At 43.2% G+C, this 26,665-nt stretch overlaps 1 protein-coding gene across 3 annotated transcripts in view; it reads left to right on the top strand.

Moving 5' to 3' along the window:
* Positions 1-1,778: 1,778 nt before the first annotated feature.
* Positions 1,779-26,665, top strand: part of samd12 (sterile alpha motif domain containing 12) — a 71,627-nt gene continuing 46,740 nt past the window's right edge. The window contains exons 1-3 of one of the 3 annotated variants that reach the window (XM_076302095.1): positions 1,779-2,379; positions 13,814-14,016; positions 20,729-20,858. In XM_076302095.1, the coding sequence (XP_076158210.1) occupies positions 2,367-2,379; positions 13,814-14,016; positions 20,729-20,858 (346 nt within the window). In that variant the 5' untranslated portion in view covers positions 1,779-2,366. Of the gene's footprint in view, positions 2,380-2,455; positions 3,200-13,553; positions 13,663-13,813; positions 14,017-20,728; positions 20,859-26,665 lie in introns of those variants that run through there. The other 2 variants (XM_076302092.1, XM_076302093.1) reach the window with 2 other exon arrangements.

Raw genomic sequence — 26,665 nt, forward strand, 5'->3', positions numbered from 1 at the left:
ACTGACTGATAAGGTCAGATATGATATTCTCTCAGGATCTTCGGGGATGTTTATTTTGACAGAAGCTTATTGTGAGATGTGCAGGATATGTACTATAATAGGACTATACGATCCTATGGCAGAGTGTTTAAGTTCAAACACCCGCAGTATGGAAGCACAGTATGGAAGCACTCACCCTGGACCAGCGTACTGGCAAACAGAAGTGACAGAGCCACAAGTTTGAACATCTGTATGAATAACAAAAGGAGTAGCAATCATTACAAACCCGAATTGAATAAATATGGAATGCTAAGAAAAGCACCATATATAAGTATAAGTATATATACTCTTTTGATCCCGTGAGGGAAATTTGGTCTCTGCATTTATCCCAATCCGTGAATTAGTGAAACACACTCAGCACACAGTGAGGTGAAGCACACACTAATCCCGGTGCAGTGAGCTGCCTGCAACAACAGCGGCGCTCGGGGAGCAGTGAGGGGTTAGGTGCCTTGCTCAAGGGCACTTCAGCCGTGCCTACTGGTCGGGGTTCGAACCAGCAACCCTCCGGTTACAAGACCGAATCGCTAACCAGTAGGCCACGGCTCCCCCTAAATGTGAACCATATGAACCATTTGCTAAAATGCTAATGAATACATTTGCAAGACCTATCTGAAATACATAGGTTCTCTGCTTATACTAATATTTGACAAAAAAAGCTCTTAAGCCTGTTAAGATTGTTTTACCCACAACTAAACTGATCTACAAGAACAGCTATAGAACAAAGAAATACAGGGCAATTAAATATAGGGTTCACCTATTTGAAAGTATACTTACCGTCTTTGCAGAGGTATGAGGCTTAGAATGCCTCCTGGGAGAGAACTCTAGAATAATGAAGGAGACTGTTCAGACTGGAGACTGCTTAGGGGACACACACATATATACCTGTTTGCCTAGTGCTTTTAAATAGGCGATGAGTAACGAGTCTTTGTGTCCATTGTATGCCTTGTTACATTGTCTTTATAGCATTCTTGCGTCACATTCCATGAGGTGGAAAACAATTGTGACTAGAATTTAGTAATGTTTGTCTTTCTGGTTCAACTTTATGGTTATTTCCAATTAAATCCCTTAAAAACGGTGCTTACAACTTTGTCACGTTTAACATTAAATTGAATGCAACATTTGAATAGAACGAATTATATAATCTATTTCAACATTTGAATATAAAGAATATCTATAATAATGGGAAAGAATTGGGCCAATACCTTTTCAGGTTTTGAAATATCACAGAACCTTGAGTGACTTTTGGCTTACATTCATTTTAATCCTTTGCATCACTAAGTTATCTTAAATCAAACTGGTTCTAGCTTCTTAAATGGATGGATAGATATTGCCACAGACCGATAAAATATATGGAAAACAGCTGCACACATTAAAAGACCGATCTAAACTTCTTTAAGTCTGCCCTGTCCCTTCCTGTAGACCACCAGTGTTATACATCCAATCCGGTCTGATGTCAAGGTTGGAGAGCCAGGGATCTGTAGCTCTTCAACCACCTTGATCTCTGCACCCAGGATAGAAATGGTGTTCAACTTGGCCCTGGCCTTCCTAAACCACCTCGAAACAGGTTATCCTGGGTCAAGCCACAACATTCCATCAGAGTCCATGTCATCTTGGAAGCAAATGTAATTTGTTGCCGCTAGGGTGCGTCTAGATTTCTAGGCTAGTCAGCTTCACCACTGAAATAATATTGATTAGAGCTATGTTCTATGTTTATAGATCTACATTCTAAATGAACTGCCGTAGGCCTAAGGCCCGGTAGTAAGTGAAGCGAGTAGGCTAGGGGCATTATAATGTGGAAGGAATTGAAAGCCAATCACACGAATCCGTGCACTATTTTATTCCTCTGTCTGAAACAAACTGGAGTCAAAATAATTGCTTACATCCACCGGCACACACGTCACAGCGAGGAAAGAGACAAACTCATTGAGCTGGCTCTACTGACTTCTCAAAAGAACAAACTTATCTTCCCTTATCGATCTCACAGCTGTGCAGTGTTCCTGCATTCACGAAAAAGAGAGAAAGATCCCAAAACACATAAGGACTTGTCTTACAAGATCTCACTGTTGCTATGTGTGCAGCCCTTTCCCATCACCGATCAACTGACCAATTACAGCCTCACCCACCGCACAGACCCACCTTGGGTAAATAACTACAGCCCCCACAATTCTCCGAGCAAACAGCGTTCAGTTCTTTGCGGTGCGCTCCACTTGACAGTGGCTTGCCTGCAGCAAGTGTTAACAAGCGATACGATTGTGTACAATGAGGATAGACTGAACACAACAAAATTGCGCCCGCGTGAACTATGAACGAATTAGAGAACTAGCAGAATGGCTGTTGAAGGTAAGCATGGCAAACTATTATGTCGCGTTTCCAAACTGAATGAATATCTCTGTTTTTCTGCAGTGAGGGATGAATAGTACGTCCATGATAAAAACAAGGTGCACAGTCAAGCGTGGATGCTGGACCGGCGAGCTTAGTCTATGATTGGCTAGTGTTAGTAGCGGCTCTCCAGCAGATCTTTGTCTTCCTAGTACACGTCCACAGTATACATTGCTGTGATGGTCTGAATGGAGCCTGCATGAGCTGAGATTAACCGAGTCACATTCTTTGAAGATTAGCGAATATTGTTTATCATTGAGCGTCTTCATTCTCTCAGCGAACTCGTTCGTCAATAACGCATGGACATATAGACAGAGATTTCGGAAAGTGCTTTGGCTAAATCGTCATAAATACAGCAGCAAAGCGGTTGCTGGACGTTAGTATATTATAGGCACAACCAACTGATGCACATAATAGTGCAACACGTTTCGTAATATAATTGATAAGTGTTGGTAAGTTCAGCCTCGCTGTCCACTCAGCAACCTGGAAGCGTTGAGGAACAGAAATCTGCTGTTTATTGGCAGGGCACCACAACGTGTCAATTTGAGCCCTCTTCGAGGCCCCTTTGTATAATCGTGACTCCCCAGGAGTTAAACCATGAGGGCTAACCTGCAGCAACACGGCCGAAATTGATACCTTGCTTGATAGTTTTGCCAGGCGTGTGAACCACTGGACATCCACCAAAAGCCAGACGTGCATCATTAAGCGGTTGCAGACATGATGCTCGGGCAGTCACCTCACCTGATAGGGGGCATTCTATGGATTCAGAATCCTATGCGAGGTAGGTGTGCCGATTTGTTTTAGTGTATGCCACTTTTAGAAGCGTGATTTGTCATTAGAAGACAAGTGTCAGGAACCATGTGCATGCTAGATAGATAATGACAAACCGGTTCCTTATCGTTGGTATCAGTCCGCTGACAAACTCGCTCCAGCGGCTGTGTGTTCTCGAATTGTCTACGTGTAAGTTACTTTAGATAATCCAACCTGTGTTTTTGGCCAACACCACCCTCGCCACAGCGTAGGTTAGGCACACACAGACATCCACACGGCCAGCAAGCATTAATGAGGCGTTATGTGATGTAACCTAACAGACCCGATTGTTTTGTTTTGGAAATTATGGAGCACGGTCGAAACAGCATGTATTTCAGCATAACAATCTTCTGTTACGAATGTATCAACCTGTTTTGTTTATTGTCAGATCACGACATTCTTTCGTGGGTAAAACAATTGAACAACATGTGCTGATTTGTGAGACTTGACAGAGAATTTGAGTATGTGTACTATAAGCAGACTTGGTTCAAGGCAACTTTAACAATGTTCCATTATGGCTGACTAATAATATTAATTATTACAAGCTTGAGCCAGGTTAAGTTCAGGATGATACCTGTCATCTTAATAGTGACACTATATGGTTGGAGGATCTGTCTGCTTAGATTGACTAGTACACCACCAGTGTGACCTCTTACCTCAAACTGATGTGACTGAAACTGGACAGGTGAAATTCTGGTGTCATCATTATGGTTACAGTAAGCCTAGGGCCTAAGAAGAACTTCCTGTTGTCATATTCTCTACTTCCTGTGGAAGCAGAACACACTGAAAGATGTAGGCAGATGGTGTTAATGATTCATAGCAGGTGAAATGCTGAAGCTGATCAAACATGCCGTTTCAGGTTTTAAACTCTGAGGTATTTTGCCTCATTATGGTGTGTTTTCCTCCATCCCTTTTCAGACTTTACGCAGAAAGAAAACTCAATGGCAGATTTGAACTTTTGTTACCTTCTCCCAAGAAGGTTATGTTTTTGATGTGATTTGTCTGTCTTGTCTGTCTATCAGCAGGATTACACAAAAACTACCAGATCGATTTTCATCTAGACCAGAGGTGTCAAACATAAGGCCTGGGGACCAGATCAGGCCCGCCAGCAGGTTTCACACGACCCCTAAGATGTTTTGGGCAGGAAGGGAATATTGAAAAAAAAGATATTCACATCCAGTTGTCTTCAACAATGTGTAATAAGCAATATCTCTATCATATTACAAATTGATTAAACATAGCACTACAAATCATCCTCAGGAAGGAAAATGCTGAAAAAAACTGACATGGTATTATTATTATAGTATTATTATTTCAAGATAGAGCAGTATATAACAACAGTAGGCCTACATTATCTGTACTCGTTTGCCCATAAGTGGGTATAGTAAAGATGAGTATACAGTATCATCAAACAACACTATGATACCCATGTAGAAAAATGATAATGACCATAACATTGGCGGCCCCCACAAGTTCTCATTCCAACAAATCCAGCACACTGCCTAATATAAGGATGACACCCCTAATCTATCTCATTCAATTTTGGAGTGGGTTTTCAATCTCAGAGCGAATCCATAAATTAGATTTTTAATAATTATATTATATTTCTCTTTTGTTAGCATTTGAAGATCGGCCTCACTCTCCAAGTGCCCTTCTAGTATTTGGAAAGTTTCTTTGAATTATGCTTAATTATTAAATTATTATCATGCTAGAAAAGAGGTATTACAGCTACTTGATATCTAAAAGTATATCCTCTCTCCTGTCAATATGAGCATATACCTTCTGTATAGTTACTGTAAGCGTTGTTGTTCCAGATGTATTATTTACATTCTAGCAAAATCAAAGCCATTGGTTTTCATGTAAAATGCCAGATGAATTGCACTTGGATTGGATTTCATTCTTTGTTACTACATGTTCATAAAGAAGGGCCAGGACATTTAGAATAATGCCAAATAATTGTGTCTTTTTCGATTATATTTTTGGAATGGTGATCAGTAAGACAGGGCCAAAAGACCTTGTGGGTTCTCTAGATTGGTAGCTGTAGGTTAGTAACAGTTGTATGTTCAATACCCGGCTCCCACCGTTTTGTTAAGAGCAAGGCACTTAACCCCGAATTGCTCCGGGGACAATGGCCCTTGTAATATAGCTGACATATGTAAGTCGCTTTGGATAAAAGCGTCCGCTAGATTAATAAACGTAATGTAAATGTAACTGTCTGGTGCGTGTAACTGAGTGAGTGCTGTGTCATCATGGCCCACCCCCTTCAGAGGTTGGGTAGCGTAGTGTGCCAGTGAGTGATGGAAAGGGCATGTTCCCAAATGAAACGCCCTCCTCAGTCGGCTGATTCAACCGTCCACATTTCCTAGTTTGCACAGCCTGAAGGTACTCTAGTCATTAGCGAAGCCCCTAACCCCCCTCAGATCTCTGTCCTATTGAGAATCAGACTGACTAAGCTGGTCTCTACTGAGAGACTCCAGGCCATACCTCTGTGAAAACTATGAATGGGCTGCCACTGCCAATCTCGCCTGTAGGTCGGCATCTTGAGTTAATGGGGGGACATGTTTTTTTTTTTTAGTTTTTGAACCAATAGGACCTTGTCACTGCTCAGAATGAGTTCATGATGCAATGGTGTTACAGTGCCACCCCCAGCTGCACAAAGAGCTGAAATGTACCCCTCTACAATATTACCACAAAAACATTCAGTCTGTGATTTGTGCAGTTACACACAACTGCATGTTTTGTCATCTTTTATATTGATATTAGTTTCATAGATGATAAGCCTCATGATGAAAAAAGTAGGATGAAGTAAGTGAAATCTGTCCTGCAAAAACTAGAGCTTCTGGCTTCTTCTTTCTTCTTAACAAGACCTTTCCTCTATGACGTTCCTCTCTCTTTGTTCAGCCCCACTTCGATGCTATTTGTCCACTGTAAAAAATAAATCCTAATATCCCTCATAGCCAAGGCTGTGATGTGCTGCTGGAGAGACTGTTTGTCAAAGCCTAAGAGGGGATGGCTAAATTGAGGCCCAGATAGTGGGAAATGCGGCTTATGCATCCTGACAGGCACTTTGTTGTTCCTATATAGTGGCCTCTCTCAACTTTTTTAATGCATCTGGGGGATCAGGAGACCCTGAGTTTATGGCTGCCAATGCGTGTGCCACCAAAGCATTGGTTTAGGTCAGACTTGGTTGGGAGTCCGAGCACATCACAGAGGCCTTGAGGTGGTAGTCTCGGGGGAATTGGGATTGAACAGCTTCTTACCTGGAGCACTTGATAGAGGATTGTGTTTTGGAGCCATGGAGAAAGAAAGAAAAAACAAACACAAAAGTGTCTCTTCCTTGTGCAGCCATTTAATTTCCATTAAGGGTCATAAAGTAGGTATTATATAACACTGAGTAATGCCCCTTGGGAATTGCAGTGAATGAAGAATGAGTTGATACAAGGGATCAAATGTTCTCAGAGCCCCTTACATATGATTTAGCACTTTGGGATGTGTGGCTAATTGGATTTTTGACTCAGCAAGGTAGCAGAGGCCAGTACTTTGTCTCGAAATCGGAAAAAATCTCAGCTTCTCATGCAGAATCCAGGAGCTTATTACATTCGCTGAATCTGGGATCAATATGGATTGCAGGATGATGTTTCTATTTATAGCTGTGGCCCATTCTATTTTTCCTAGCGAGGCCACTTCCCCATGAAGAAGAAGAAGGGCAAGAAGGTGTAGGCCTAGTCTAATTTTGGATCTTATTAATATTCAACTGAAAGGAGGCTGAGGCAGTGGGACTGAATTACGATACGTCGTGTGGCATAACTGTGCACAAATCACTGTAGACTCACTCAAGCCATTGTGATGGAAAGAAACTATGTGGGTCTGTTTGATGGAGCGTGGGGTCGGGGAAAGGGGGGTGTCTCAATGTCATCGCCAGACAGCTCATTGATTTGTTGTCTTAATCAGGCAAGGGTCGTATAAAATTCCCATGAACCTCCCCTCATCTCTCTGCAAGATATGGCCACCGTGAGCGATGGTTATGGCCGAGAGATGAGGCAAACCGTGCCGATGGTAATTCCAGCAGTCAGTGTTACACTAAATCAACTCGCTCGAACAGAAGTTCGCTTCAAAAAATGCTGTTGGCACACGGATCGAATCGATACTCATTGCTATGGAAATCCATACCGACCTTTAGTCTTGTATTTGCATGTGTGCGTCAGTCGTTTGGTGCTTGGTATGACAATTTAGGGTGATTCAGAATGGCTAACAGTGCTGAGGAAAAGTGCTTGAGTTGAAATGTTGGCAGTGAGGTGATGACTGGGTGATATTTGAAAGCCCATCTGCTATAGACTTTGAAGAGTCATAATTAATTCATGCCAGGTTCCTCATGGTAGGGCTTTGGAAGGTGACTGCAATATACAGTTACAGAGATTGGCATTCACTCTCTGGAAATGCAGTTCCTCTTCACCATGTCCTAAAGAGGAACTTTTAAAAGTTCTTCTTTGCATACCTTGATAAAGTGCTTTGATTAACCCCAAATTAAATGTTTTGTAGAATTGTAAAGGTCACATTTAAAACACTAACCATTTTCTCTTGTTGTAATTGATAATACAGAACATTTGGGTTGAAGTGAAACGTCTACCTTGTATGAGGTAGACATAATTATACCTAAGAGAGTGTATTTTGTCCCACAGCCAACAAACCTTGGAAAAAACTCCATCGCCTATTTTTAGTAAACAGCCTGTCACATCAAGGCACGCTTTGTCTCTCAAAGGAGGAAGGGGTTCTGAAAAAGAGCCCAAAAGTTCTTCCGCCTCTCTGAAATATTAATAGCTGTCCTTATGGTCCATATCTGGTAGTTTTTGAAATCTATTAATACTGCCTTCCTATATGCCGTTTCCTTTGCATCTCATGCCACAAAGTGATTGTCCCCCCCCCCCTTGTAACACAGTGGCTCACTCAGCAACGGGATCATTTTTAGCTCAGTTAGTGTCTGTTTAAACTGGGTCAGTTTTCTCTCTTTTTTGTTGTTTTTTTTTGTGAAGGGTAGAGGGGGAGAATTAGTGCAGAGCAGGGTGCATCTGTGTGGGAGTGTGTGTGTGTTTGTTTGGGGGGGGGGGGGGTGGGGGTGGGCCGTTGGTACTGTGGAAGCCCCAAAGGCCGCCAGAACTTTTTTTTTCACTCTCTCTCTCTCCTCTTTTCGCACAGTGCTAATGTCGTTCGCGCTGTCAGTGTGAATTAAGGGCCAGACGGCGAAAAAAGCCAGATCCCCATCCGGCAGGTTCTCACGGACGGACGCCCAACGACCCGGGCCAGGCGTTGACTGGCCAGTACCCAGAGCGCAAGCCACAATCCCAGCACCTCCAGTGCATCTCGACCCAAACTCTAGGCCTGGGGCTGACCCATTTTATCTGGGGTGGGGGGGTGGGGGCAGAGAGCTTGACGAGGTTCAACCCGCCCGGGATGTGATGTTCGCCGCCTCTGCTTCCCTCCCTTTTGATTTCTCCCTCACTATCTGTCTCCTCTTCAAAGGGCTCAATTATAACTTCAGTCAGTTTGTAAAAGGAACCTCGAGTGATGTGGCCTCGGCTGTTAAAGAGTGTCCTCTGGAGCACACGCACACTTACACACACATATCTCTCTCACCCACACACACACACACACACACACACACACACACACACACACACACACACACACAGACGCACACACAGACACAGACGCACACACCAATTTTCTCTCAGTGTAAATTGAGTTAGCGCAGGGGAACACATACTGTATTGTTCTGACCATCAGTCAAATCATTCTCTGTTCATACAAGAATAAAGACAGCCTGTCACCGTGTCTCAATGAAAGGGATTGTTGATATTAAGTAATTGATGGCAAAATGGTTGATGGGTGTTTAAGGGTCAATTATTCACTGACTGTCTGGAGAGAAAGCCAGAGCAATCTCTTTTCGCCTCTCTCTCTCTCTCTCTCTCTCTCTCCCTCCATGCTATCTACACGTTGTGGATTTTCCCATACAGTGTTGGCATAGGAAAGAGCAGCCATGTGTCAGTAGCTTTTGCCTGGAAGCCTGGAAGCTGTCATAACTCTCTGACCTCCCACACACACACACACACACACACACACACACACACACACACAGATTCTGAAGTGGCATATTCTGTAATATTAGCAGGCTTCACCTTCAGGGAGAATCTGTTCTTGGGCTCATGCTCCCCATCTGCACACACACACACACACACACACACACACACACACACACACTTATTAGGGTAAGGCCCTCGTGGCACACAGCTGGTCTACCTCTCAAGGCTTGCTTTCTGGGTCGCACACTCTTTCGTTCGACTCACACAAAAAAAAGAGAGAGATTGCGAAACACACACAGCCCCGTGCTCCACTTTGAGGCCCAGAGTTGCCCTACAGTACACAGGGCCACTTCACTTCGGATCACACATCACCAAGGTTCCCGCCTTGAAGCTCTGTGAGGGCAGGGGAGACAGCGGTCTATGGATGGGTTTTGCTGGGCTTAGCTGCCTGCGAGGGCTTTTTGAAGCCACAGAGGCTCTGTCTATGCGATGGGGGGAACGGGGACTGATTGTTCATTCAGGACCTCACCCGTGTCTTCTCCCTGGGTTTGTGAATGAGCAAGAACAGGAGGAGGAAAAAACGGTGGAGGAGGAGGTTGGACGATGTCTCAGTGATGTATCTCTCTCTTTTCTTTTCCCTTCCTCCTTCTCTCTCTCTCTCTCTCTCTTTCTCTACTGCTCCCTCTCTCTCTCTTTCCGCCCTCATTGCGCATGTCACAGCACCAAAGGGGAGAATGTTCCGAGCTATTTATAGGAACGGTTGCAGAAAAAAGAAAAAAGCAGCATCCCTCTGGCGCTCGACCCACACGTTCTCCTCCCCACCACCGCCACCACCCAGCACTGCTGCACCCAGGCTGCCGGTGAAATCAGCCTCCCTCTCCATGAATCGGGGGAAACTGAGCCATGACTGTGCTCAGTCGGCCTGCGCTTATTACCCCCCCCCCCACCCCCCCTCTTGTGTGCTTGTGTGGTTTCCCAATTTTCGGCCCTGTGCTGTGCCACTCTTCCCTCTTTCTTTCTCTTCCCTATCTTTCTTGTTAGCTCTTTTCTCTTGCTCACTTCTCTCACTTCTTCTCGACCATGATTGTTTTTTGTTTTTTTTCTCTTTTTCTCTCCCTCTACTTAAGGAACACGCTTAGCATGATGCATAATTCACCCCTCCGCTTATAGAAGTGCCTGTGTGCACAAGGCGTGTTCCCTGTGCTGCTCCGTGAAGGGGAAAAACGAGGTTTGGAGCGAAAAAAGAGAGATGGAGAGAGAGCGAGAGAGAGATGGAGCAAGGGAGGAAAGGCAGTGAGAGGGGAGAGGGGGAGAATTGGAGCCGAAGCGTGGTGCCGTGCCGTGCATCCTAAGTTTCCTTTGTTTGAAGAGGAGCGCTTGTCTCTCATCGCCTGACACAGAAGGCACATCAATGCCACCACAGTGTTCTCTGCAGTTTGGAAACAACATACCATGTGTGGCCTTGTCAGCAACCCATGAAATATTTGTAAATACACTTTTGTGTGTGTCTAATGCAGACAAATATTTAGTCTTGTATAACTGTTTGGTCTAACTAAATCACCCCTTTGGGGGACAAATTAAGTATCACCGATTCTTCTTCCTTTGCCGATAGATGTTTCTCAGATGTCTTTAAATCTTTACACTGTTTCAACCTGCGGGAATTTAGCAGTAGACCGATTGCCTTGGTTGGGAGATTTATGAGGACACTGCACTCACAGGCGCTTCACTGACATTTGATGTTTTCCGGTTGTCCTTAAGGCGTGAATGGCGTGTCGTCTGGGAGGGGCAGTTGCCCGCCTTCTCAGGCGACGGCTATGGGGAAGGGCACGGTTTTATTTTCTTTAATTCCTGGTCGGGTTTCTTGTAATTGCCGGCCGGCAGCGGCCCGGAATGATCCCTGGCAAGCATCCACCATCTGGCTGCGGTTCAAGTTCGGGCCAGCGTGATAGATTTAGCCAAAGTGTCATTTTTCCCCCTCCTCCTCGTCCTCTCTCCTCTCCCATAACCCTGTCCTTCAGCTGAGGGATGTCGTGGAGGGGGGACTTGTCTCACAGAGTAGTGGGTACAAGAGTCTAATCATCACATGTATGTAGTACATGGATTTGTGCTCCTGAAATGGCTCTGATTTGAAAATGAATGTAATGCTCATGGTTATTTTATGTCGACCTACTCCTGCACCAATTGAAAATCAGGGCAAGAGAATTTAATCCCAAAGAGGGACTAGTGAGTTAACACACATTTACGTTTCGTTTAAGTCATAATTATTTTTGGCTTGTTAGGTTATCAGGATGCATTATTCAGAGTATTAATTTTTACCTCACCATGCCCAGACATGTTGAAGTCTGGCGCCCCTTAGTGGATACTGACAAACATAGCAGGTCCAGACCCCTAGGGGCAAAGCACTTGTCAATTGTTGTATTGTGTTAAAGGACAATTCCGGCGCAAAATGAACCTGGGGGTTAATAACACATTTGTACGAGTTCGACCGTTCGCTGGGATTTATTTTCATGCTAGTCGAATGTGACCAGTTTTATTGCAAACCGCTAATTAGCTTTTAACGCTAGCCTTCGGGGCACACGTACAGTAGAAAGAAATCGCTATTTCTATACCACTAAAAAGGCTCAAAATAGCACCACACTTAAACAGTAGCATAATGAGGGTCTCTACATGTAAACCGAAGCATTGAGAACTTTGTAAGTGTACAGGCAGTTTATTAAAAAGAAACACATTACCGTTCACGTCTGGTTGTTCACATATACAGGCAGGCGATGTGAACTAAAATCATGTAATTTGCTCAATATAGGCCTATCAGAAATAAGCTCCGATGTAACATAACTTGTATAGTGTACTTACTTAGTGGATGTCCATCTGGTCTCTCTGGTATGGATCGCCGCCTCCAATTTCTTTTCGGGACATGGAAAAAAGTTTCAACTACAGCCCTGTTTATCAATGAGGGGGAATCTTCAGACTCTACAAAACACTGCGTCTCTTGGGGGTCAAGACGCAACAGGTCCCACTCCATGCAACACAGGCACTCCTCTTCGGTGGCTATAGCTTCACAATGTCCGCAGGTAGCCTACAGTTTCTAGAAGTGCGAGGCTGTGTGCAGCATTGACTACAGGTAGCTCTCTCTCTCTCATAGCCCTTTCACGGAGCTCCGCAGCTCTTCGTTGGTAGGCTATATTCCGACGTCCAATAAGGGTTCATCCTCGATGTCTTCAAATTCGTTCAAATAGCTTGCCATCTCTTATGTCTCCTGTTGCGTTCAGTGCTTCTCTTTTGCACAGTCCTTTCTTTCAGCAAAAACGTTTCACATGAGATTCACTTCACATCCCAGAGTTTCGTTTTCCCAAGGCGCCTGCCTGTATGTGAACCAGACGTGAACGGTAATGTGTTTCTTTTTAATAAACTGCCTGTACACTTACAAAGTTCTCAATGCTTCGGTTTACATGTAGAGACCCTCATTATGCTACTGTGTAAGTGTGGTGCTATTTTGAGCCTTGTTAGTGGTATAGAAATAGCGATTTCTTTCTACTGTACGTGTGCCCCGAAGGCTAGCATTAAACACTAATTAGCGGTTTGCAATAAAACTGGTCACATTCGACTAGCATGAAAATAAATCCCAGCGAACGGTCGAACTCGTACAAATGTGTTATTAACCCCCAGGTTCATTTTGCGCCGGAATTGTCCTTTAAGGTGAACTCAAACAAGACACCATTTCATTTCAAAGGCATGCAATTTGTCTTGATTAATGACCCGGGCAATAATCTGTAATTAATTTTATTACCACCACTGGAATTCACATTACAATGCAGGCGTGTTCTTCCTGGAACACAATAGAGTGTTAGAAAAATAAATCCTTCCTTGTATGACTTCCTCATATACCATAATTATAGGTGTGAGTTAGTGTTGAAGCACTCAATGAATCTGTTCAACCAGGGGAACACCAGGTTATTAAATCCAACAACTTATTACAGGTTAACACTTTGAACCTCCGGTGACAATTACAGTAAAATGACTGATGCCATAATCTAGATAGGTTTCAATCTGTGCTGTGCTCAGAATTACCATTAGAATACAAATCCATCACACACAGACAGATTTCTGAGCAAATTACTTCAATTTCTGATGCGATAAAGCTTCCATTTATCTAAATACATCAGACCACAACAAACTGGTTTGGAACATATGTGGGCTGACGTGTAACAAGATATTTAGAGTGAAACTGACACACCAGATCACCAAATCCTGAAGACAAATTGGAGTCACTGATTCTCTTGAAACCTCAACAATCCTTTGAGCCAGTGAGCCTACATGAGTTTGGACACAAAATGAGAGATGAGTCGCAATATTAGATGTAAGGAGTGTTACAACTTGTTTGGTGTTTAGCATTTGGGTATGTCTTCTAAGGGGGTGTGAGAGCACCATCTGGTGTTATTTTCATGGTACTGACTTCCAGGTTGTCTCATTTTTTCCCGTTTGTGTGTTTGTTTGTTTACCTTCTATAGCTGTCCACTGCAACCTGAGCCAGAACGGCATCGACCACCAGGTGTGCTCGGAGGACATCTCCTCTCAGTTGGAGGAGGAGCCTATCGAGCAGGAGAGCCTGGGATTGGACGAGGACAGTAGTCCCACCTTTCCCGAGCGGAGCCCAGCGTTCCAGCGGCGGTCCCCACCCCAGCGGTCTGTCTCAGAATCAGAACTCTCTAAGGTCAGTACTGTCCAGAAACTGGAGGAAGAGATGAAGACTCTCTCTCTCTCTCCCTCTCTCTCACTTACTCACACACACACACACACACGCACACACACACGCGCGCACACACACACACACACGCACACACACACACACACACGAACACACACACACACACACACACACACACACAGGGGCGAAGGATATATTTTCAAAGTGAGGCGGACCAAATTGTGATCAAAAACCCAGATAGTGAAATCAGGCTTCCAGATATCAGACCACCACTTCTGACCCACTGACGACCATCATAATATTTTAAAATCTATTTTGATCAAAATGCCCAAAATTGGAGAATGGACAGAATGCCAGATCTGCCCTCAGACCAGCTTCTTGCTATGTGGGAAGTCTCAGCTTTTACACTTAGGCCTATGCAATTCTACTTTTATTATTTTTGAGTTATTTCACACTGCTTAGCCAATAGTTTAATACTCTTAACAGCTACATGGGATGTTGGTATTTTATGAAGCCATGAATGAACAAGAGTTTATACAGGTCATATGCTTATGATCCAAACACACATGATCAAATAGTTAGGCCTACTTTAACTGTCTGGTATAAAGTTGTCAAATTATTGTAAACCAAATCAACACTATATTGATGTAATGTTAGAAAATGTGAGGAAACACCTTGTAATGGCTTTGCAAGGTACCAGAACACATGGTAAGGACCAAAGCAATTAACAGACAATTACAATGATTTGCAACTTACTTTGTCCTTATTACTATTACTATTAGTAATTAACAACATTGAATGAATTAAAACATATTAAAAATATTTAAAATGTCTGTCAAATATTTAAGCAAACATAATATCTAGGCTAAATAACTTCAGGCAAATGCAGAATTAGGCTAAATCATTTACCCATTAAAAAATAGGCTATAGCCATTATAGCATGATACATGGATGCATGCACCAGCTATCTGACATATGGGGGGATTTGATGATTATTGCATGACGTATGCAATATCTGTCAACTTTTTACAATTTACATTTTTCTTTTCTTTTGCTGTATTCATTTAGATTTTTCTTGTTGTGCCCCGAGCTTCAAAGAACTCCTCACGTCTGTGACAGGCATTAGTAAGATAGTTTAGGACACCCCGGAACGCTATCAGATACACTGTATCCGATACAGTGATGGCCTACCTTTACTGTCTGAGGGATTTATGCACCAAGGTAACTCAAGTACATTAATTGTGTCTTGTAAATTATGTCTGAAATGTTTTAGAACTTAAATGAGTTAGCCTACTCATCTTGTATTAGTGAAAACTAGTTGATAAGCAGTAGGCTAGTTGAGTTATTAAACAGAATAGCTAACGTCGGGATGAGCAGGAGACATCTACAGTAGGCTAGTAACTTTAACTTGGTTTAGTTTATGATGTTTGTCAATAGACAAACTGATCACACATTTCACATATCATACCTCTGTTAGTAGCAGAGTGAAAGTGAGATTGTGCAGACTAGATGGCTTGGTAGTGCTGTCAATGAGAAGTTTTATTTAGCCTAGCGTATAGGCTATTTTTTAGGGTGTATATAAGCTTTTTTTCCCTTAATAAAAAGGGAGGGGGACGATTGCTGTCTCTTCAAAACCGTGGGTGTCATATCCCCTGTATCCCCCGTGCCTGCACACACACACACACACACACATACACACATACATAAATGCAGAGAGAGACACAAGTTCTGAGTTGAATTGAATTACTGCATGTGATAAAAACATCATAGTGTTTTGTATTTCATACCTGTAAAAGTACTTAAAAAATATAATGTATATCGATTGTAGGCAAAAACAATTTTACTGCGGAAAAAATGCACAACATGAACTTCTTCAAACGGGCATGCATAGGTACTCACATGTATGCTCACAAGGTCAAACTATAACCCAGATCATTTGTAACAGGCTCCAGACAATTGAAATGAAACAAAAAGAACGCCTTATCGTCAATCAGGGCATCTTATTGTTCCTGTTCCTGTCGAATGTGTCTCTGAAATGCGGAAGAACCTGAAATGACCTGCAGGTGTCTCGTCTCTCTTATTACTTGTCGTGACGGGGCTCTTATGACAGGAAGATTCTGAGGAAGATTCTGACTGGAAATTGTGTTACCTCTTGAATGAGTTTCCTGAACTCTGTACAAAGCAGCTTAGTTGATATCACTTCCTTCTGTCTCTTTGTTATATTGCAATCATATGCTAAACGGTAGACACAACACAGACACTCCTTGCTTATGAAGGCCTACAATACATTTAGCTCAAGGTATGACCCACTCTGGTCTGACCCATTGCAAAAGTGTATTAGCATTTTCTCTTTGCACCGACCCCACCCTGTTCAACCAAGCTTCTTCCACAACAGCCGCCTTATGTAATAATGTTTTTTTTTTGTTCTTTCTGATGGGAGCCACAATGCCTGCACGCCATCCAAATCCAATTTCAAGCGGCCATTTTTAGCTATTGCCAATTCCCTATGCGTCCTCGATTTCCTCCCTCCTTGCCCGCGGTGTAGACGGCCTCATCAACACACGCCACGGTATAATTAACAGCGAGCCTTTTTCTTGCCTCTGTGCTCCAGGACTGAAAGAGAGAGAGAGAGAGAGAGAGAGAGAGAGAGAGAGAGAGAATGAGCGAGGACAAAAGGGGAGAGAGAGAGAGAGAGAAAGAGGCGAAAGATTGGCTTTGAATTCATCTGTGGAGCCTGGGCAGTTAATTAACTGAAAGACATTGATAGGGGGAATGACACTGGGCCTCAGTGTATCTCAGAGGCAGGGCAGTCCGTGGACACGGGCACTGCTAGTGGCCGTCCGGAGGAGACATCAGCCCTGTCTATGTCCTGTGGAAAATAGAACGTCCACAGGGTGGCACTCTGACTGCATGTAAAACGTAAGTGCCTGTTGTCAGGGATGCCGATATAGCAGATGATGAAAGTGAAACCAATAATGGCCACATTCAGATATTATGATGACGATGATGATGATTTTCATTTCAACCAGAATTTAATATATGAAATTGACATTGTACATTAATAAACATTAAATATAAATGTGCCAAAATGAGCCAAAATGGTCAGATGCACCTAAAATAAATACACAATACATATCATGGTAAAAGTATACAAAACACATTAAACATGCCATAAGAATATGATCAGTATAAATTGAAAATATTAATACAAATAATAAGTAATAATAATAATACAAAGAAGTAGCATTTTGCAGGACTGACAATAATGATGATGATGGTTATTGTTACTGTTAGTATTATATGTGAAGAGTACAAAAATGCTAAAAATATTCCTTGCACACAATGAGTAGCAGTTAATTAGGTTATCATTTTAAAGTGTAATAAGTGTTATTAAATCATATCCATTATGAAATTACAATAAATGCATTATATTTTCTGTAAATCTCACAGTTTGATTCAGTACAGGTTGTCTTTTCACTTGAGATTCTTTGCCTTCATGTTTCTTTTCTCTTTAGACACTCTTATTTTTCTCAGTCGTCCTTCTAGCGTTGCTATAGTAACGCACAAAATGCTTCAGTTGTATAACGTCTTTAATTATGACAAGAACACACATGACACGCATACACATACACTGTCTCTCTCACAGACACACACAGTGAAAGTACACACATGCACAAATACACACCACACAAACAGAGGTAGCCTGCAAGATGCATAAGCACAGGTAGCTCCGAGTGATACAGTCTCTCTCTCTCTCTCTCTCTCACACACACACACACACACACACACACACACACACACACACACACACACACACAGAAAATCTAAAAATGTTTTTATACTTTTCCTTCCTGTCATGGTCTTTATTTCATCCCTCTCTTTGCTCAGTGCAGTGCTGTCAGTCATCCGCTTTAATTGGCCCAGGAATCTTAATGTGGCTCTGCATCCACTCCCATTCTGTTTGAGAAGCTGCAGGGCAGCTGGCGAGGCCCTGTGCAGTTAAACAGAGCATTGAAGAACTAGCCCTAGTCTGAATTAAAACAGCCTTTCTGAAGATAAGATTGCTAAAAATGTGAGCCATTATATAAAATAACTTTGAACTAAAGGAGCCTAATATCCCTTGGTACCAGTCTGAAGAGTTCCTCATACCTCATTTCGTTGTCAGAATAATCTTCAAAAGTTCTGATGTAAGGTACTTAATACTTGACAGGTATTGCTGCTGAGTGCTTATTAGTATTAAATCAATTGTGTGGACAAGCACTGTTCACAGTCCTGTACCGGACTTGAACTCACAGCTTCAGACATGGGAGGAGGGGGTGTTAGCAGGGAGGGTGCAAGCATCTGTCGCTATCATGTCTCTTAAGGTGGGAAATGAGGCTGAGGCTTGCTCTCTGCACAGCACTGTATCTGCTAGCTGCTGTTATGTTCTCATAGTATACTGCATCATAGAAAAGGGCGAGTCGGGGCTGTACAATTGTGAAACCACACAATGTTACAATTAAATGAACCAGCCTGGTTTTGTATGACACACATCATTACTATGTTTGGATAATCATTTCAATTGAGCATTCCATTTATCTGATTGAATCATGTAGAAAAGGAAAAGAGGGGTTGTCAAGTTACTAAACAACAAAACATTGAATTAAAAAATAGTTGTACTTCTCTTTAAAACACAATGTTTTTACATTGAACCAACATATTTACCACTGTAAGGTATCCAACAGAATCATGTAAGATTAATGTGCAGCACCTTAGAAGGCAAATAATCATGTGTTCCTTAGGTGCCACCACTTAATTGTGTTCCCATAAGCCTTTAAAAGAACACTCAGATAATCAAGCAGCTATCAGTGTAGCCAAAAATGTTCACGTGTTTGTTAATTTTAGTTATGCTTAGGGACCAGTAGAATTTTGGAGCTGGGTTGCATCTTATATTATGCTTTGAGATGAGCCATGCTTTGTTCCCACCATTAGTGTGTTAAGTGTGTGAGGTTCTGAGCATGCACAAGATATCACTGTGGTTCCATGTGTCATGTCTAACCACAATGAATGCTGCTGATTACTGAGGCACATCTTATTCAGAATGTTCCATCTCAAGAAGCAGTGACTGTTAAATATCTTCTACTAGCATTGATACTGCAATATTATTTACCTACTCTATACATGCCTCAAGCTATAGATAGAACCCTATAGAGCTGAAGTGACATGTACATTTTATGTAAAGTTAATTTAAACTATTCCATTGGAACAAGGTAGTCACAGCATGAATCAATTTTGTAATCCAAAAGAGAAATGTTGCATTCAAATGTCATTTATTTTAAGTGCAAATTACAAATAAGTAAATTCAATGGGTTATTTTTCCAGTGTGATACCTATATATACCTTATAATGAAGACATTTGTGAAAATCAAGATCAGACTGCAGGGATACTTCACCTTTGACACCAACAGGCATTGGCATGGGCAATGTGGATTAAATTTGATAGTGTAATAATTTTGGCATGACATTTTAGAAGTGACTCATCATAATTTTTTCCCCGAAACATCCTAAAGGTCATCCCCACCGTAGTGTCATTTTATGCAAGTCTTCAATTTTTTAAGTAACATCAGCCGTTATGGAGACTAACTAGTCAGCATTAATATCACATTTTTACATTCTGCCACTGCTTCCTCTATAATTATGCTTCTTTATGCCCTTGGTGGTTGGCCACTTGTTAACCATAGATAACAGAGTAGAGTAGAATGGAATAAAAGTAGGTGGTTATAATGTAATAGATTACAGTTTGGATGTAGCAAATCTTATTTACTAATAACTGAGATGGTTAAATTCCTTGTAGTAAAAGTTGAAGATTTACAAGAGACACATGATAAGAGATAAAAAAAAACAGCTTAAGACTGTATAATGCTTTAAACAGGATGATGGAGGGGGAGGCAGGAGTGTGTGGCTTCTCAACAGTGGCTGGTTCAATCATGCCACACTTCAGCAACAACAAAAAAACACAGGCCTCTCATTTACCACCTCTCAATCAAGGGCCTTTCACGAAGAGAAGAATGGCCTGTCAATGACTGTGTGTGTGTGTGTGTGTGTGTGAGTGTGTGTGTGTGTGTGTGTGTGTGTGTGTGTGAGACATAGAGAGCAGGAACAGTCCACTCAACTCTTACCCACTTAGCTTCATACCTTGATAACCCAATTCCCTCTTCCTGACCCTCCTTACTGAGACCTGGAAGTTTTTTCCTGACTGTTAAGCCAATGATATTTGGCACTTACCTTTAAAAGGCTTATTGCTCTGCAAGTCAGGTAATGGTCTGGTCTATGGACTGACTGATTCAGTATTCAAAATCACACTCTCACCTTAGCACTCAATCATCTTGTAAATGTTTTGTTATTTGTATACAAAATGTACTCTGTATCCTTTACTAGCTAAGTTTAATTAATTAGGCCTGTGTTTACTGTGGTGTTAGGAATGTCATGCACAGAATTGAATGCATATTTAGCATGTTCTGAAGTGGGATTCAAATGTCAAACCTGTGAGATAAGAAATATGAGACGCCATTGTGGACCAAAAGGCAAAAATGCAATAAAAGAAGCTGCATCTTATGTGGAATTTCAATAACTATGTCTTAAATTGTACCTGTACTTTACTCGCCAACCCTTAGATCCCAGACTGCTGTAGTGACGGCTCTGCAGGTGCCTCTAAGCTCTTTTATCTGTTGTCCTCCAGCCAGGAAATGTGAAGCTCTCCAAGCCGGTGGCCCTGTGGACGCAGCAGGACGTGTGCAAGTGGCTGAAGAAGCACTGCCCCAACCAGCACCAGATCTACAGCGACTCCTTCAAGCAGCACGACATCACTGGTAAGCAAACCTATCATCTTTCCACCATCCTGGGGCTCACCTGTGGTTAGAATGGACAAACAGCTGCCATTTCCCAAGGACAACCGTGGAATGAATACTAATGTTCTTTAAATGTTAAAGTGGACCTCAGGTTAGCTGAGCTTTTTTTTGGTTGCATGTAGTTCCAGCAGACCAATCTAGGTCTGTAAATAATTTAAAGTTAATCGTGCCAACTATTCAGTGGTCAAACTTGACTTGAAGAGCCAAGCTGACAGCGTTGCACTCTGGGGCTGTTGGTAGATCGTACCCCCATTTGCTGCCTTCAAAGTAGAGCCCACACTCTCACTGCTGTCATGGGGTCTCGTGGTTTCTGAGGTGTTGAGAGCTTGTCAGCTAGAAGCAAGATGATGGCTGACTGCCTTATGTCTTTCTGCCAAAGCCTTGCTGAGAAAAGCCAAGTGGAGAATGTCTCTCGAATATTTTCTCTATCTGCTGTCCCCTCCTCTCTCTCTCTCTCTCTCTCTCTCTCCCTCCCTCCCTTCCATAGTCTTGTAGCTTATCCTCAGTAACAAGCCCTCTCTCTGCAAGGTCACGCCACCTCTCTTTGCCCCCACCACCACATTAGCGAGCATATAATGATAAGGCCGCTAATTGCCATGTTGTCTAGCCACCTCTCCCTGGAAAAAAAAGCGAGCTTGTATTATGTTTATTACTGCCACAGGCATCTCCTTGGGCCAGAGAGTTTTTTACAGTACGCAACACATTTGCACAGCAGGAAGTGCATTAGCGCTTTTTAGCATTTAAGCAAAGTGGCCCTCGTCTCAAATAATTGCCTTCAGGCTTTTGTGTGGCGCTTGTGTATTTGTGACCTTGGTATGCCTTGTGCCACATACTGTTTGTGGGTCGGTGCATTTCACATACCCCACAACTGCTCATACTCTGTGACGACAACCTGCATAAGTGCTGTCGTCAATCTAACAATCGATTCGTTGCAAAAAGAAAAATCAGGGCCACCGATAGGCTGTCATGTTCCGATCATCTTCAGATATGGCACGCAGGGTTGGGCATCAGCTCCCATTAGCTTTAATTTATGCGCCGAGTGTGTAAGTGACTCAGTGCATCTGACAATGCGACATTAATTAACAGCACCCACTTAATAGACGTCAGGCCTCGCTGATTAGGCACACAATGAAATTTGTATCCCTCCCCCCTCGTTTGGGCTCGCATAATGGAATGCGTAGCGTGACGCCTTGATTCAAGTAAACAAAGAGGATCTGTGTTGTAATAATACATGTAATGCCATTCTCAAGGAGGTATTGTGAGGATGGAGAAAGGAGGCAAAAAATAAACATGAATATGAATGAAGTGTGTAGGCCTTGTTGCCTTGAACTAATTCTCAATATCCAAGTCTGAGCTTGAATATTAAATCTGCTCGGTCTCGAATTTCCATATCTTGATGAGGAGAAAATAAATGGTGAAATATGGAAAGAAAAAAACTCAGAACTCTCCCTTCCAAAAACCATAACAAGCAGCATGGTTTTACCAAACCTCAAGATCCATCCAATTAGGGGTCAGCTAATTATGAGAGTGTGCAAGTCCCATGCACTTTGGTTTATTTTTGAGTGCATAGGTCTTTTTCCTACTCGTTTTTCCTTAGACAAAATTTTGCTCAAGTGCAGATGACGAGCCGACAACTGTGCTCGTGCCAGCGTCTGAGCGGGGGCCTAAAAAAAAACTAAACGTCTTCCTCGCAGTCGCCAGCAGTGATTGCCAAGATTCCCTCGCAGTTGAAGCCTTCCTCCCTTTGCGAGACTCTTGGGTTTCAACTCCACCACCAAGCTGTCATTAAAAATGCATTAAAACATATTAAAGCATAATTAGATATTAGTCCCTAATCTTTCGTAATTACAAAGACACAAATCTGGCCGAGGCCTCGCCAAATGAGTTAAATACACATCTCCGATAGCGTAGGTGTAATCAGCGACGTCGACGACGTGGAGACATATGTAATCTGCAGAGAGGGAAAGCGCGGGTGGCAGCGAAGACTGAATGCAAATTCGTGTGGGTGAGAGATAGTACCCTGTGTCTGAGTCTGCAGCAACGCACAGCTCAGCGAAAATTGAATGGATCGGGTTAGAGTCGGGTGGGGCGGGATTGAGAGGTGGGGTGTTGAGCAGAAGCCGGAAACAGACGGACAGACAGCCCAGTCCGATCCAGGGCCTGTCAGGCTGAAATGAGAACCAGCTGGGGAGATGTTTGGGAGTCGCTGAAAATTGAGATTCTCCCCTTGTCTCCTCCAGGACAGTGTATAAATCACAGAAATGGGCTCTGGATCGTTTTTTCCCCCTCCTTCTGGGTGTTGTTTTTTTTTTTTCTGTCCGAACCTATTCCAAGGGGCACGGGGAGGTAAAACTGCAATTTATGAAGTCATTTACGATCCTTGGTGATGGTTTCACGAGAAGCCAATGCAAATAACACATATTACTCCACGAGGGAAGGGTTGTAACTGCCAGGGTAAAGTAACCCTAGGCTCTTCTCGCAAAGTATTTACTGATACACCTCAAGGCCTTTCACCACAGTCTCTCAGATGTATAACTAGAAGCATGCGAAGATGCAGCATTCCACTCTTGGTCATCTTAGTTATTCGTGTCATTCGGTCAAGAGTTACAGAGCGCCGCACTTAACTTTGAAGAGGAACAGTAGTGTCCATCAAGAGTCTGTTTCAGTTTGAATATTTGAATATCTGAGAAAGTTTTTGGACTACCAGGTGTTGCTGAGTGTGCATCATCAAGTTGAATAGCCATAATCTTCTCGGCACACAACTGGAAAGGACAGAGCTTTTTCGAGTGATCAGTTTTAGGTCCCAGCTCTCCACCCAAGCCAGAATGACTAGAGGGACTGATAAATCTCACGTATTTTCTAGCCCATAGTTAGGAAAATGACAGTGAAAACAGGCCCAAGTGAACAGATTTACGACAAAATTGCGATCCGGTCAGGCTTAAACGCCCCGGCAGGAATGGCAGCTCTTATGGAGGGTTCTGCTCTCTGGGTTGTGGAATTACACATCTGTCTGGACTACTCGTGGAACAGAAAGGGGCACGTTTAGAGAGTTGGGAGTAATGAGAAGGAAAGTGTTTAGTACCATGGCAGAGGGTTGCAGTTAGTCTGCACTCAGACATTGTGTGTGTGTGTGTGTGTGTGTGTGTGTGTGTGTTCTCATCATGGTAATCAGAAGGGTTTGATGGATAAAGACTTACTGGATGGTGGAAACATGGCATGGTTTTGTGAGCTTTGGTTGTTGTTGTTTGGTTGTGAGCAAAAAGGACCAAGATAAAAAGTAGCAGGCTTTGTTTAGATTTCACCCACCATATCTGCAGACATTTGATGAGCATCCAATGCAAATCAGACACTTGCAGAATAAGGAGAACCATTTTAGATGAAAATGGTATTAATTCACCAAGACATATGTACTTTACTCTCCTTTCTCTCCCTCCTTGGCTACCTCTTATCCCCACTCGGTATTTAATCCTTGCCCTCTCTTGATTAATTGTCTGTTGGCACATTTTCACGGCCTGTCAGGTAATCGATACGGTCGTCCAATTCGCCGATAGTCTGGACAGGATTTCCAGTGCTGTAATGGATACCATCTCATTCTGCAGCTTGATTCAAATAAAGACGTGTGATGGGGAACACATGGCCTAGTCCCTCTTATCTCATCTGCAGGGTTCTGCTCGTCTGTAACTGGGCACAGGAACTAAGTGATGCATGATGTCTTAATGTGCTTAGTGTGACCGTTAGCAGAAGCTGCTGTGTGTGTGTGTGTGTGTGTGTGTGTGTGTGTGTGTGTGTGTAAGAGAGAGAGAGAGAGACAGTGAGAAATGTAAGTCTAAATCTTTAAATGTGTCTCATTTTGACACAAAAGAAATCTAGTCTAACCATCAATTGCGATAGACAGATTTCCTCGTCAGGTATCAAATATAATTGCACCGTTATCACTTAGAAAACTTAGTTCTGAAAAAGAGGCCCATTTGCTTGGCACTGAGATGAATGTTTGTGTGAGAAGATGAGATGTGAGTTATTATTTCTCTGAATGAATGGCTTTTAAAATCACAGATACAAAAGACTTTTCAGGCAAGCTGCAGATGAAACACCTTTTGGAAAGCCATTTTCAAAAATTAAATGCAGCAACCTTGACCTGGATATAATAGAAATGACTCCCATATGTTTAAATTGCATTCCAACTTTCTGAAGTGCAACTTTGTAAGAACTAACACACATTTTACATTTTACAGACACACACACACACACACACACACACACAGAGAGAGAGCGAGAGAGAGCGAGAGAGAGCGAGAGAGAGAGAGAGAGAGAGAGAGAGAGAGAGAGAGAGAGAGAGAGAGAGAGAAATCTCTTCAGGTAATTCTAATTTGTCGGGGGGCAGTGGTTATGTACGAATGGTAATGTACACGTGTGTGTGTGTGTGTGTGTCTGCATGCATATCTGCGGGGTGTGTATGTGTGTGCTGTGCACATCCGTGAGTGTGTACGCGTGCGTGTGTCACACGTGTGTTGATCCGCCGCTAAGTCTCTTTCCCAGCCCCCCGGCTGCCGTCTGTGGGGTTAGTCAGTTCAGCCCTGTGATTCCCAGACAGCCCCTGGAGGCCTGAACGTCACCCAAGAACGCTGGGAAGTGAGGGAAAGAAGAAGAGGTTGGGATGGTGGGGGCATGGGGAAGGGGGAAGGGGGTAGGGAAGCGTATTATGCCCCAGAGGCAGCAACTGGGAGCGGGGAGTGACAGGCACCTTTGGCTGGAGGTGGGGTGGGGAGGTGGGCCTGCTATACAGTAGGGATGCAGCTGCATGTGAAATATGTGAGCTATGCACTGACGTTCACCTGAGTTAGAGGCACTGTGTAAACGTGCTCTCTCTCTCCCTCTCTCTCTCCCTCTCTCTCTCTCTTTCCCTCATTCTTTTCTCTCTCTTTCTCTCACTCCCTTTTTTGCTTTCCTGTTTTCAGTTCTCCCGCTGTACCCTATTTCAATCCCACGGCAACTCTAGTTTTTAAAACAGCCATTTTTCATCCTCCTTATCTCACTCATTTTCTCTCTTGCCCTCTCACTCTCGCTCTCTCTCCGTTCCACAGGGGCCATTTTGAGGGGAAGTTTTTACACTAGATGGGGAAAGCGAGGTTCATTTGGAGCTTTTGTGGCACAGCGCGCACACACACACACACACACACACACACACACACACACACACACACACACACACACACACACACAGACCCTTTCTTCCTCTTCTCAATACCTGGCCTGGTGGTGCAGTAATTAGCAAGGCTTTTGCCTCAATCGTAAGAGAGAGGGATGGGCCTCTTGGGCTGAGGTGTGTGTGTGTGTGTGTGTGTGTGTGTGTGTGTGTGTGTGTGTGTCTGTGTGTGTGTGTGTGTGTGTGTGTGTGTGTGTGTGTCTGTTGTTGGATTCCCCAGAATTCTACACTGTGTCTGATTTGTGTGTGTACATGTGTGTGTATATGATTTGTGTGTGTGTGTGTGTGTGTATGTCTGTAGGGTTTGAATGTGTGTGTGTGTGTGTGTGTGTGAGAGTATTGCAGTAAAGGTCATATGCCAGAGCCACTGTCACCATAGTGAGGGTGGTACTGGCAGAGGGAGCTCAGTGGCTGAGCAGACAAGCAGACAGCACTGAAAGGGCAGAGCAGCGGGGCCATCGCCACCGATTAGCCTGCCCCCGCAAACACACACACCAGGGGCCCTGCTCCCTCTCTATAGCAATCGCACACTCTCTGTGAGTGTTTGTGTGTGTGTGTGTGTGTG

The sequence above is a fragment of the Alosa pseudoharengus genome, unplaced genomic scaffold (genome assembly GCF_046254945.1).
Source record: "Alosa pseudoharengus isolate Yale_2024_CS ecotype anadromous, Long Island Sound unplaced genomic scaffold, YU_APseudo_1.1 YU_APseudo_1.1_scf_23, whole genome shotgun sequence".
Classification (NCBI taxonomy): Eukaryota; Metazoa; Chordata; class Actinopteri; order Clupeiformes; family Clupeidae; genus Alosa; species Alosa pseudoharengus.